The sequence below is a fragment of the Cryptomeria japonica genome, chromosome 5 (genome assembly GCF_030272615.1).
Source record: "Cryptomeria japonica chromosome 5, Sugi_1.0, whole genome shotgun sequence".
Classification (NCBI taxonomy): domain Eukaryota; kingdom Viridiplantae; phylum Streptophyta; class Pinopsida; order Cupressales; family Cupressaceae; genus Cryptomeria; species Cryptomeria japonica.
In genome coordinates, this window is record NC_081409.1 from 860,532,679 (window position 1) to 860,547,269 (window position 14,591).

At 36.0% G+C, this 14,591-nt stretch overlaps 2 protein-coding genes across 2 annotated transcripts in view; both read left to right on the forward strand.

Annotated features, from left to right (window-relative positions):
• The window catches only part of LOC131033824 (protein CNGC15b), an 80,042-nt gene extending 78,655 nt beyond the window's left edge, over positions 1–1,387 (forward strand). Inside the window, exon 8 of the mRNA XM_057965111.2 lies at positions 467–1,387. Within this exon, the coding sequence (XP_057821094.2) occupies positions 467–1,198 (732 nt within the window). The 3' untranslated portion in view covers positions 1,199–1,387. The remainder of the gene's footprint in view (positions 1–466) is intronic.
• A 2,403-nt stretch (positions 1,388–3,790) lies between these two features.
• On the forward strand, positions 3,791–4,612 carry LOC131033831 (uncharacterized). The gene has a single exon (XM_057965122.2). The coding sequence runs from the start codon at positions 3,791–3,793 to the stop codon at positions 4,610–4,612; it is 822 nt and encodes a 273-aa protein (XP_057821105.2).
• The last annotated feature ends 9,979 nt before the right edge of the window (positions 4,613–14,591 follow it).

Below are 14,591 nucleotides of genomic sequence, written 5' to 3' on the forward strand. Positions count from 1 at the left end.
TAAACTATAAGCCTCTTTGACTAAGTAGCCAGTTTGTCCAATTCACTCAGGGGTTGAACTTAGCCTAAATGGACCTCTGAAAACTTAATTATTTGATACTTGAAAAGATTTTATATTAAATATTTGAAGATAAGACACACATTCCATCCCTCAATTTAATATCCAAACTTAGATATTTGATGTTCGGAAAGATTTATACCAAATATTTGAAGATAAGGCACAGTCAAAACTTGGATATTGGGTGCTTAGAAAGGTTTTATACCAAATATATGTAGATAAGACACAGGTTCCATCCTCAATTCAATATCAAAACTTGGATATTTGGTGTTTGGAAATATTTAACACCATAATTGAGATTATTAGAAAATATTTGTAGTGGAAAATGTGAGGAGAAATATTAGTCACCTTTTTCCTTTTATATAGAAAAGAGAAGTTGATGTTCTTACCAGACTCTTAATCTACGCAGGTCCCATTTTTTGCACAAATGGACGATCAGCTTATTGATGCTATAATTGAAGGGCTAACACCTGCTCTAAGCACTGAAGGAACGTATATTGTACGAGAAGGAGATCCTGTCAATGAAATGTTCTTTATCATCCGAGGTTACTTAGAGAGTGCAACAACAGATGGAGGTAGAGCTGGCTTCTTCAATTCAATTACATTGGGTCCTGGTGATTTCTGTGGTGAGGAACTTCTCAATTGGGCATTGTTTACAAAACCCACTTTAAACTTACCATCTTCAACCAGGACAGTTAAAGCATTGGTAGAAGTAGAAGCATTTGCATTGCGGGCTGAAGATCTGAGTTTTGTTGCAAACCAATTCAGGCGTTTGCACAGCAAGAAACTGAAGCATACATTTCGATTCCATTCTAATCAGTGGAGGAAGTGGTCAGCCTGCTTTATACAAGCAGCCTGGCGGCGTTACAAGAGAAGAAAGTTAACAGCAGAACTTTTTGAGAAAGAGAGGTTCTCTTCTTCTCAAAACCAGGAATTTGAATCATGTCGGTCTTTTGCTACCTCAGTAGGATTTGAATCATTTCGCTCTTTTGGTAACCATGCTGAACTCATGGCAGAAGCTGCCCAGAATAACCCAAATATAAGGAGAGGAATTCAGATTTCTCATGATTCAGATGATGAACTGCCCAAGTTACAGAAGCCTGAGGAGCCAGATTTCTCTGTTGAGGTTGAGGATGAGTAAGTTTAACTGTGAATCTGGATCAATGCATCAGCTGTTTAACCCATTCAACACATTTAAGACACTGATGCACTTTCAAAAATGAGTAACAGATTTATTGCTGGTCACAGTCACAATTGAGTGGCGTGCTTCATACAAATTTTTTATTTTAATGCAACTAGAAATAAGCATGTAAATGTAAATCTCTTTGAGAGAAAGTAGTACATATGTAAAATTAGAACTTGTACTTTCTTATATATTCATTATTTTACTTAAGTAATATTATTTTATTAAATTAAAAAATTAAAATCTTTATCTCACAGTTTATTTTATATATATGTTAGTACATTCTCTTGTACATTCTAAGACAAGTATATTAAATTAAAAGACTTTTAAGGATACAGATAAGGACATTCGTGTGGGTAAAAATTAAAAAATTTGTATTTCAAATATAATATTTATAAAGAAAAATAGATAATATTGTTTCTTCTCTGAAAAAACACTCATATTTTAAAAAAACTTAAGATTATTTCTTTGGTTCATAATTGTGAAAATTTAAGATTATTTTTTTGGTTCATATTTGTAGGGTTTGGAATGGTGTAGCTGGTCGTCTTGTCAAGTGGCCTTAAGAAGGATATTGTTTTTGGCATTTCTCTTGGGACACTAATTTATGATAAATCTTCCTATTCATAATTGATCTGAATGAAAAGGAATAAGGAGCTTAATTATCAATGCTTATTGTCATAAGTGTAACTTTGGATTTCATTGATGTTAGTGTTAAAGTGTGTCATTGATGTCAAGATTAGCCAAGTGTTCCTTGTTGATCAACTGCAGGTTCGGGTGGTTTATCTGGGCTCATTATGTTTATTGCTTAACACATTGCAAGTTCTTTGTAAGCTGATACTTTCATTTTGTTTCATGATTGCTCAGAAGTATATCTGTTCAGTATTTGCTCTGGAGAATGTTTTCTGCAAACTGTGTGTGTAAGGCGTTTCTGATTCAGTTCTACGAATTGTGTGTAACGGCTTCTGTATGGTGGTTGCTGCATTTTCTCTCGTCAGATTTGTCAGAGCCATCTGGTTGATTTGCAGTGACTATTTCGATAAAGACGTTTTTCTTTAGTTGAGACGTTTTTTGTGAGATGTAAAAACTTTTGACAGATGCTTTCCAGTCTTCCGGGAGTTTTCACGTTTTTCTTGGTGTATTCCGTTTATTATCTTTTTAAACAAACGGCTGATGATAATATGTGGACGTTTTCTTTGCTGAAGGATCTGTGACGTAATTATTAAATAAAAACGTCTTCTATTCTTGTTTGTCAGTTATCGACTTAGTGTTTTGGTGGGAAGTTTCAAATGAGGTATCGATTTTTGGTAGCTGGAATTGCTTTTTTAAGATAAAAGTCGTATTTTTCAAAAGAATGTGAGAATGCAGGGAAGTATAGGTGAAGCTTTTAAAAACAATGTTTTTAGCAGCAAAGGTTTCAGTTTTTATGTGTGATTTTGGTGATTCTGTTTGAAAAAGGGCATAGACGTCACTGTGATCACTGTTGAAGATATGCAACTGTAAAGGCTGTCAACTCTCCCTGAGATATTTTCTTTTCAGATGTTGAAAGATTTAAAAGTGGGTTGTGTGTTTGAGGTTCTCCGAGTCAGTTTTTTTTGGTGGTGAGAAATTACAGTTTTGGATGCCTACGATGTGTGTAATTTTGTTCAATATGTTGTAAGTTCGTAGATACAGATGCTAGTTTTTCTGTGTTGAGTTGGAATAAAAAAGGGTTATGAATGTAGTTGAAAATTTGTGTAAAAACATAAGAGGTTTCAGACGCAAAATATATACTCTCTGTGACAGGAATTGAAGTTTCAGAATGACTTTGGTCATAGTTGGCTGCAAAAGAACAATGCTTTCATTAATCGTTCTTTATATTCATGTGTGATGCTTATCCGGTTTTTGGTGTTGAAAGGAAATTAAAATATTCAGAAGTTGATGTTTGGGAGCAGGCTGTTAGCGCATATATATACTCCTACAAATTCAAGACAATCAGATTTGATATTTTTAGGTGAACTGGAATTGTCTCTTTGAGACCAAAAAATATATCTTCAAAAGTATAAGGAGTTGAGTCATGGAGTATTAGAGCTTAGGCAATGTATACATTTACCTGAATTAGAGCATGTTGTTGTGTTGTGTGTAATGAGATTTTTATGCATGTGAGCTTTCAATTGTAATTCTCAAAAGTTCAGAAAGTGGTTCATAGTGGGTTGGTTTTCAGTCTGAGGTTGCAGCCTCTGTTATTTGAGTTGGTGCTCATCTTAAGTAGTTTTCTTGTTAAGAGTTGGTGTTCTGAGTGTAATTTTGGGTTGAGGCCCATTGGGTAGGTGCCTATTTTCGAATGATTCTAAAGCTGTGGTGTTTTACCTGAAAGGGTTTTCCACATGATAATATTCGTGTCTTGATTCTTATGTGTTTTGATTACTTGTTGAGTAAAAATTCTAGCAAAATTCGTAAACTACTGTTTCACCCCCCCTCTTAGTAGTTTTGGTTTAGTTTTCAATTGGTATCAGAGCAGGTCATCTTTTGTAAAAGCTTGAAAGCTTGAAGATTTGATCCTATTTGCTCAACATGAATCCTCTTGAAGTAGTAGCAACCAACCGAGCTCCCTTGTTTGATGGGTCAAGCTATGTATTTTGGAGTGTTCGTATAAAAGCATATATCATGTCTCTAGGTTTTGATGTTTGGATGAGTATTGTTAATGGGTATACTCTGCCCTCTCAACCACCTACAGATCTTGATGGAAAGAGGGCCTTCGAAAGTAATGCCAAGACTATGAATGCAATTTTATGTGGGTTGTCAGAATCTAAGTTTGTCAAGGTCACGCATTGTGAGTCAGCACAAACTATGTGGGAGAAACTGCAGAATTTTTGTGAAGGGGACGAGAAGGTTAGAAATGCAAAAGTTCAAACACATAGAATGTTGTTTGAAATTCTCAAAATGCAAGAAGATGAAAACATAGCAGCATATTTCTTAAGAGTAGATGAAGTGATCAATTCCTTGAAAGGTTTGGGAGAGAAGTTGGATGATAAAGTAGTTGTTCCAAAATTTTTAAGGTCATTGTCCCTAAAATTTGATGTCAAAGTTTCAACAATAGAGGAGATGGTTGAGTTAGACAAACTAATAGTTGATAAGTTGCATGGCATCTTGACTCCATATGAAATGCGCACTAATGTTGACAGTTCATCAAAGAGAGAAACATCTTTTAAAGCTTCAAAGAAGGGTAAAGAAAATGAGCAAAAATCGAGTGAAAGTTTAGAAGAAGACTTTGAGGATGAAGCAACACATCTTGTTAGGAAGCTAGAAAGAGGTTCTGGTAAATATAAGGGCAAGTTGCCATTAAAGTGGTTCAACTGTGGGAAGATTGGTCACTTTGCATCAAAGTTTCCTTAAGAAAAAGAAAATGATGGCGATGATGAAAAAGAATCAAGGTTCAAAAACAATAAGAAGTTTGTGAAAAGAGAAAGGAAGTTTTGGAAATTTAAGAGAAGTCTCTACTCTAAGGAAGACAGTGACTCTTCTCCTAGTAGTGAAGAAGAAAATCAAAATGATGAAATCTTATTTATGACCATTGAAGACATTCAAGAAGAGGTAGACTACTTTGATGAAGAAGATGTGGAGGTTGATCTTGAACAGGAGATGATTAGTGCTCTGAGTGAGATAAAAATATTGAAAAGGAAAAATCAGAATCTTGAGTTGCTGCTACAGGTAGAAAACAACAAAGTTTCTGAGAATAATGTTGCACTAGAAGCTACTAGATAACTTATTGAAGACCTTAAAGTGCAGATTGAAGAAGCTCTCAGAAAATAATTCAAGGACAAGGAGGCTACTTGTGAAAAACTTGAAAAAGAGATTGTCTCATTGAGAAAGCTTGAAAAATCCTATCAACAATCCAGTAAGGAAAATACTTTTCAGAATAGTACTAGGACACTAGATGGCTTATTGAGCTCTCAAAAGCAGTCACTTGACAAGAGTGGAGTTGGTCATGCTGAAGGTCAATGTTCTAAACCTTCTGGAAGTGAACAAAGGAAGCGTAATGCTGGTTTTATTTCTAAAAACAAAAATGGTATCTTCAATAAGTTTTTTAATGCTAGACAAGCTTGTATGACTAGTTACAACAATGGTTATTTCTATGGTTACTGTTTTTCTTGCAACTACTATGGTCATAAGGCTATAAATTGTAAAAGATTTCTTAAGAAAAAATTTAGTTTTGTGAATCAAAATTATTTTGCTCCTCTAAGAAGTTATAATATTGTTTGTTACAAGTGCAATAACCTTGGTCATTCTGCAAAGTTCTATAAGAGTGTGTTAAAAGATTTGCCTAAGAAGGAGGATGAAAAAGAGAAAGTTTGGAAGAATAAAGAAAAGCAAGTCTTGAAGTAGCTTTAGCTGTGCAGACAACTTTCCTTGCTCAAAATGAGAAGGATATATGGTACGTTGATAGTGGTTGTTCTAGACACATGACGGGTGACAAAAATAAATTCCTTACTCTTAAGAAAATGAATGGAGGCAAAGTCAGGTTCAGAGGTATTTCTTCTACAAGAATTGCAAGTATAGGCACTCTTGTTTTGAATGATGGTGAAACAAAAGTAGAAAATGCATTATATGTTAAAGATTTGAAACACAATCTGTTAAGTGTAAGTCAGCTATGTGACCAAGGATATGATCTTGCTTTCAATTCAGATTGTTGCACTATAAGCAAAAGTAAAAAACTTATTGCTAATGCTACTAGGGCAGCAAATAATCTATATATTCTTGATGATTCTAACAATGAGATGTGTTTCTTAAGTCAATTTGATGAAGCATGGTTATGGTATAGGAGACTTGGGAATATGAATTTTGAGAATCTAATTAAAATCAACAGGAAGGAAGTTGTAAGAGACATTCCACAGCTTGATAAACCCACTAATATTGTGTGCAAAAACTGTTAGACAGGGAAGAAAACAAGAACTACTTTTAAATCCAAGGACTTGTCTAGCTCCAGACCACTTTAGTTAGTCAATACTGATCTATGTGGGCCAACTAGGACAACAAGCTTGTATAATGGTGAAAAAGGTGAAAGATGGAGAGATCAAGAGGAAATTTTTTCTTCCCTCTAAGGAGAGATGAAAGTTTCACTACGGATTTCCTTTCAAACACTTTATCCCCATTACATTTAAAAGAGTGGGGGAAATTCAATAGATCCAATCTCTTAGGGAAGAGATTGAATACTAAATGAACTGATAATGAGATAGAAATGACAAACTACCCCTCTTTTAGAATAGAAAATGATTGAATTATGTGTTGTAAGACTAAGTGTAAAAGTAGCAAAGAACTGATTATAACTAGAGATAGAAGTGTGAGATGAAGTTGTGCACCTGGATTTGGCTATAATATGTCGAGACAAAGCTGCCTTGCCAATTTGAGGAAAAGTTGTCGGGACCATGCTGAAAGTGTCCACAGTCCTCCGAAAAATCTGTGAAACGAAAAGGGTTTTTATGCCTCTACAAATGGAGTTTGAATATGCAAACACAGCTATGCACCTGCAACCTACACATAGAAAAGAGAGGAAAAAAGGTTGGGATTGGGGGTTTGCCTTTAGGTCAAACCCTAGTTTTGGAATTAACCAAATGATGAAAGAAAGTACTTGCAAGTAAATGTAAATGAAAGACATAAATGTAATTCACCTCAAGGTAGGTTGTAGATAGAATGTAGGTAGATTTTCTTGTATTGAACTGAATGTTGAAAAATATCTCCTCTTCAATGATTGAATCCTTGACTTGAATGCAACACCTAGCCTTGAAAGGAGACTTGAGAATGCTCAATGTTGGAAAGGAATGCTTGAATGCTTGAATGCTTGAACTTATGCCCACCTTATCACTTATCTAACTTATTGAGCCCTCTTTTACAAATGAGAGGACAAATGTGACTTATATACTCATCAATTAGGGTTAATTGATTGATTTTTCATCATTGGCCAACACAGGGAAAGTTTTTCCCGCTTTATGCAAAGTCCAATGCAAAGATAAGATAGAGGGGGCCCCAAAATAGGGCAGGGACAAGGGCACCATGCCCCTGTCCTCCTAGGATAGGGGTGCCACGCCCCTATCCTACCCTTGTCTCAGGATAGGAAGTAGGTTCAAGTAGTGCAAAGGGCAGAAAAAGTGCAGTTTCTAGGGATGAGCAAGTCGCGAGTCTTCGATTAGACTTGGGGATTCGAATCGCCAATGTGAAGACCCTAATATGGTTGCAAATTGCAAGGGTCGCAATTTAATGACACTACATTTAGCCTCCACTTTAGCGAGAGTATAAGCATACACCAATATTGTTGGTAAAGTATAAGGAAACAAGATTGAAATACTTCTACCACATCAAGGAGGCAAGTTGAACCAAGCCCCTAGTGGACTAAGGATCTTATGACATTGATTGAAAAAGTTAAAGGGAATATCAAGAAGGGATAACCATGACTGCAAGTAGCAAGGTTCCCCTCCCTATGACTCAAGAAAAGAAAAGATACCAAAATTATAAAGCAAAGCCGAGTTCACTAAATAACTTTAACTATAAAGAAGGAGAATATGAGTGGAGTGTATGCCCCCACGTTAAAGCGATCACGCACGGCTTATTTGGGAGTGATTTATTTAAGGTAGGATACTCTCAAGAGATAGAGAAGAGAGGGAGAACGTTATCGCAAGGATTTAGCCCCCAGTCAAGAAATAAACCCAATGATAATGAACACAAAACACGAGGTAGTTTCGCTTTCCTTGGGGTCAGTATGATGTATGATAACTCATGTATGTCATATATGTTTGTGTGCATATAATGATCGTCATTCCCTAAAGAAAGGATACTACCTTGGAAGAAAGGGAATAGAGGATGTCTTGCAAGTCAACATGAAAAGAGATCAAAGAAGATCTCAATGCTTTGCATCATCCTCAAGTAGACATTAAGGGAAAAATAGAAGAATAGGGATACACATAGAAGAATAGTCACAAAGAGAAAGAGAGGAGAGAGGGAGAAGATCTACAGTGCTAATATTGCTAATCTAGTGCGACATCCGCCTCCCGCACTTAGTGATCACTATTTCGGGAAGGAGAACAGCATGCCAGTGGAGCGACATCGAGCACAACAAATGGAGATAACACAAGATCCAAACAGGGACTATGCTCGTGGGCTAAGTCACTTTGTTCGATTCTAGGAGCTAGGATTAGGTTTTTTGAAAATTCAGTTGATAAATGTTTGTCCACATCAACATATTCATTGTCACTATCAGAAGCATTAGGAGTTGTGTTTCCATCATGAATAACATTTTCACTCATTTCTTCATCAATATTTATAGAAAGAGGAGAATGAACATGAATAGGAGTAAAACCATCACATGTTTTTTGCAACTTATGATTTGGAGATGTAGGTTCAACATCTTGCTTGGGAGAAAAGGGAATCATGTCAATTGTTGGAGTATTGGGAGATGGAATGGTTTGAGGAACAACTTCACGAGATTGAGCACCACACCTTCGTCGGCAGTCTCTCGCACAAGGATTTCATTGAGTCTTCGCAGAAGACTTAAAAGGGAGAGGAAAATTTATGAAAGGAGGAACAATCTCCTATTTGATAGTTGAAGGTTTTGGTTGAGGTCTTTTAGGTTGGACAAGAGGAGAGGCAAGCCTCTTCTCTCTATAAGAGAAAGGAGGTGGAACTGCACCATATAAAAGAGGAATATTAGATGTAGGAAGGAGACCGAGTCCATCATGGGGAGGTGGTACAGGTCTAACCTTATGATGAATATTGTTGTTCTTCTTAGGAGAAGGCATAGTCACATCCATAGGAATAGGTTGAGGTTCTTCCTTAGAAGGAATATTAGTTCTATCCATTAGGGGAAGAACTTCATCTTCAAGAATGATAGGAATATCAATTGTTGGATATCTAGGTTGACTCAAGGATAAAATCATATCTTCTTCCATTTTTGATAAGATTGGAAAAGAGCATCACTCCTTTGTGGAAGAGATTGAAATTTCTTAGGCCAAAAGAGATCGATAGGAACACCTGGGCTTCTTTCAGATGGTTGAAATAAATTGTGGTTAACAGTTATGATTTCTCCATTGTGGGGAAATTTCACACTAATGAATTGGAGAAGCAATAGCCTTCATGGAAGATAGCCAAGGGTAGCCCAACTTGACACGGATTGCTCGAAAGAAGGAATGATAGCGAAGTTGACATCCATAGATTTAGTGTGAACTTCAATAGGAAGGGTGATAGAACCAATGGTAAGACAGGAGAAGCCATCAAATAACTTCACAAGCACATTAGAGTCATCATAGATCGATTTATGCAACTGTAAAGTGAAAAGATACTCCTTAGTGATGACATTAATGATACAAGAGGGATCAACAAGAGCACGATGGCAAGGTATGTCCTTAACCTTCGCAACTATGTATAAAGGTCCATCGGGTGCTTTAATGGTCTCACTAGGGTCAAATGTAATACAAGGGTTCTTAGGAGTCTCTTGTTTCTCTACCATATTCACCAAATTTGGAGTTGTGGTAGTAAGATCATAAGGAGAGAAAGAGGTATGTTTAGTCTCAATCATGTTAGAGGTATGAGAAGGCAAAGGATCAGTAAAAATCCTAAGATTTTGCTTAGGAGGAGCTACTGATTTGTTTCCCTTATCATTCACACCTGCCATAGATATAGTATTACTGTTAATCAAATCTTGAATCTTACTTTTTAATGCAAACCATTTCTCAGTATCATGACCAAGGTGATGATGAAATTGACGAAAGGAATTGCTATCAAAATAAGGGGATGCAAGCTTAGATGGGTCAACTGGTTTGATAGGAGGAAGTTTGATAACATTTCTTTGTAACAACTAAGACATAATACTATGTAAAAATTCATTCAAAGGAGTAAATTTTTTTTCTCTTTTAAAGAATTAAGAAATAGGAGGTACACCTATTGTAGCATTCACATTGTTGTTGTTGATTGTACCATTGAAATTGATGAAGCTTTTTGTTGGTTTAAAATTCATAAATGGTTGTTGAACACTCTCCCCCTTATCACTTGGAGCCATAGGAGTAGACTACTCCATTTGACTCACAGCTAGTTGATAATTGTAGAGTGTTGCGCACAACTATGGTAAGGAAGTAAACTCAGATAAAAGAAGCTTTTCCCTGATATCTTTTTGAAAATTAGAAATGAAAATTCTTTGAATATCATTATCAGGTATAGGAAAAGAAATTTGAGCACACAAATGCTTATATCTACAAATAAAATCAATCACTTTTTCTTTAAAACCTTGTTTGCAATGCATTAAATCAGTCAAAGTGATTGTAGGACCAATGTTGTTTTGAAATTGTTGAATGAAAGCATTTGCTAATTGTTGAAAAGAAGTGATAGAATAAGAAGGAAAATAGCAATACCATTGTAAAGCCTTATCTCTTAGTGTTCTTGTAAACAATTTTGCAAGCAATCTTTGATGATAAGAAAAATCAGCACACAAGGTTCGAAATGTTTTAACATGCGTGAGAGGATCACCTTTTCCATTATAGAGTTCCAATTGAGGAACCTCAACATGATTAGGTTGGACAACTTTAACAATATCAAGGTAAAGTGGGCTCGCAACATCAAATGTGGGCACACTAAACTTGGATTGACTCATGGAAGCAATTTGTTGTTGTAAGGAAGACACAGTTTGAGCAAGATTGTTAATGGTCTCTTTGGTAGAAGAATTGATGTTAGACATGGTTTATTGAGAAGGTGGTGTGATGTTATTGAAGTAGGGAATTGATTGAGAATAAGGTGGTGGGACATTATGATAAGTAGGCATAGGTGATGATTGAGTAGGAAAAGGGACACTTGAAGGAGGAATACAATTGTTGAATGAATTTCCCCCTTGTGTCATATTGATTGGTTGAGGGGTAACATGAATAATTATGGAAGACATAGGTAAAGATGGAAGATTAAATGAAGAAGAGGGATTACCCCCATGACCAATGGTTGTAGGAATGACATTTTGAGTTGATAAGGGGGTCTTCCATGTTTGAAGACAATAAATTTTTTTTGTTATAGAAGTTTAAAGTCTTTCTCTTGTTGAGTTAAGCTTTCAAAAAAGGTTTTCCCACATTGAAAGTCAAGCTTATGGTTAAATTTGATGAAAAGAGGGAAAGAAATATTTTAAAACTCAATGCAAAAGATAAAATTTCAATGTGGATTTTAGGGTTCCTGTATGCAAACGCCAAGTCTTCTCTTAGTTTGGCCCTTACAAGGTTAAAAGGAGTTCTGAGCATGCAAAACTGCATCTAAGCCTTACATATCTCAATCATATGATTAAAGAGTGCACCAAAGAATGGAAATCTATAGTATATCATGCCACATATGCAATGATTTCATGTATTTCATACAAATAAATTTACACCTCCATTACATCATCAAGAGTTGTCAAGGATCAATTTCCTCATGGCATGCAGGAGATTATGCATGAAAAGTGATAGTCCAAGAGCAACGTTAAAGGAAAAAATCAAGAAAAATACCCATGATGAGGTAGGGTTATGAAACTCTATTCTACAAAGCAAGTGTTATGTGGTCTTATTCATCAGTTTTCCTTATGATTTGCTTGAAGCAATACAATATATTAGACAAAGGAGAAAATATTTCCCAAGGTAGAGTTTTAAATAATAGAGGCCAAAGGGTATTAATGCAGTCCTCTACTCTTAGAGATATAAGGATCATAAAAAGGGCCCATATAGAAAACATGTAAACAAAGGACGACATTTAGTAGGTTCAAGAGAAAGAGATGCTCAAAGAAAATCATGACATTGATATATCACACAAGAAAAAACATCATGAAAGGTACAGTGACTAATGAAGGATTATGAATAGTCTAAGACCACTATTATAACCCATCAAGAAAAGTCACAAGCACATGCTGAAATAGCTACAACAAAATGACAGTGAAATTGACAAAAGAAGAAGATCACAATACAGTCACAAAGCCATGAACAACATTCATAGTAGTCCACTAGGGTTTTCATATTGTTTTCATGTTCTATTTAAAGGTAGCATGATACCCATAAAAGACAAGGCAAGGGATCTAGATCACGGTCAAAGTTCTTATCCAAAGCAAAACACATAGTGTGCATCCTTAAGGAGCATAGAAGCATGCAAGTCACAGAGATCATAGTCATCCTTAGCATAAAAACAAAATTGAAAGCATGAGAAAAAGCAAATGATATCCATTGTCACAATCAAACACAAAGGTAGAAGCCAAGGTACTTTGGCAGTCATGACAAGAACCCAAAGGACTGTGTATAGGAGTAGCATAGCCTATGATCAGTGCAACAACCACAGTTCACAAACGGGCATAAGAAAAATAGAAGCATTGGAAAATGACTGTTACAGTTAAATGAAAATAATGAACACAAAGACAATCCAAGATGTAATGAAAATCATAGTCTAAACATAGTGAAAGATTATTAAATCCATTAATCTTAGTCCTTTTGATAGATAAAAGGTGACAAGATAAGATCATCTCCAGTAGACAAAGCATTCAAGAATAGAGGGTTTTGTTGCAGTGCATTTAATGAGCATGATATAGTTATACATAGATAAAATCAAAGCAAGAACAGTGCATTGAATCCTATAGGACAGTCCATGATGTCCAAAAGTGTAGTCATGTAGTTGATTCTATCCTTCATAACTTTATCATAGTGGCATAAGGCACAAAATTAGAGAATCCTTTAGGCTTGGCATAAGCATATCAATCAAAAGAGCAGTGAATAGAAGTAAGGTCAAAGGTATTGAAGACAAATGTACTCTACAAGAGCAATGTCAAAAGGGTAATCCAGTAAGGAGAGGATGTCATGTATGCTAAAATCCTAAGACAATAAAATGAGTAGATACATTAATGCAATAGACACCTACTGGGAATACATAGGTCAGAACAATGAAATATCAAGTAAGAGGAGGAGCCTCACAACCAACCTGAGATAGTAACAATAATACTGGTCAAACTTTTGTTTGATATCAAAACAAGAAGGCAAGGAGACCTATCACAGATGCCTTATTTGTGTTAGTCCCAACCGGTGCTGAGAGGGGAGGGGTGAATCAACACTTTACCAGTTTTACACAATTAAAACTTTTAACTCTAGTCTACACTATCTTAATATTCATCAATACACATAATTATTGTAGAAGAATATGCATGCATGAAAAGATATACAGTGACACCAAGATTTATCTTGTGGAAACCCAAATGGGAGAAAACCACAGTGTGATTAGGAACTCGCAAAATTTGTACTCTTCTGGAGTACGCCTGGTGAAGAGCCACCCTGTTAGGAGATTACAAAGACATTGTTAGGTGCCACCTGGTTAAGGGATTTTGTTTAAGGCCTGTTAGTACCTTTACCCCGTTAAAGGAATTAGGAACATCAGTTAAGATGTCACCCAGTTAAGGGATTTTACAAAAGGGACCTGTTAAAGTCCACCCAGTTAAGGGATTTGTGTTGCAATGGTTAGAATGAAATAGAAAGATGATCTGTTGGAGTAGCTACTGATAGCTTGATTAGATCACAATCAAAATCATACTCTATCCACATCAGTTGTGTCTGCTCTGCACAACACCGGTTTTTTGCTTATACCTTCGGGTCTGCGCTTTGTCGGTCCTCTGATCCTTGGCTCTGCACTTTGCTAGTCCTTTGACCCTCAACTTTGCACTCTGTCGGTCTACCTCATACACTCTCTTCTTTGCTAAATCTTTTAGCCCTTCCTCTCACTCTACTCTTCACTTTGGATCACCTTCTATAGGATCTGCTCTTTGCAAATTTTACGATCGAGATTTTTTTAATACTCAAAAGTACTTTATACACTTTTTGTCGTCACCTTCAAGTGTTTCGTCAGTCAAAGCAATCACAGATTTTAGAGGATTTCAAAATCAAAATATCCCTCTCTTTCTCTGTGCACCCTGCAACAATTCCACCAACTGCTCAACCAATTCTGCCACCTCATCCCCAAAAATAGTGATTTCTGGGTCGATTTTAGTCTTTTAAATGCGAACCAAAAAATTCACAAGTAATCATGGCTTAACTGCATGATGACTGAAATTGACTTCACCAACCTTTAGTTTGGCATAGACACAAGCTCACCAACTCAACTTTTTCCACCGCAACTAAATAACTGATCATTACTCTAATATTTTAGGCAAACACCTATCTTCCTTTTTCTTCACCGGTCTACTGGTATACCACTGTGCTCTTCATTGCCGGTTCATTCTTTGATGCCAATTTGTAGTGCTTCTATCAATTCTCTTCTCTTGTTTCCCAATGAGGTTCTGGTTTGCATACAACCTCAAGCCTTCTTTCCTAAGTCACCTTTGGTGACTTCATTATCATCATAATGACCATCC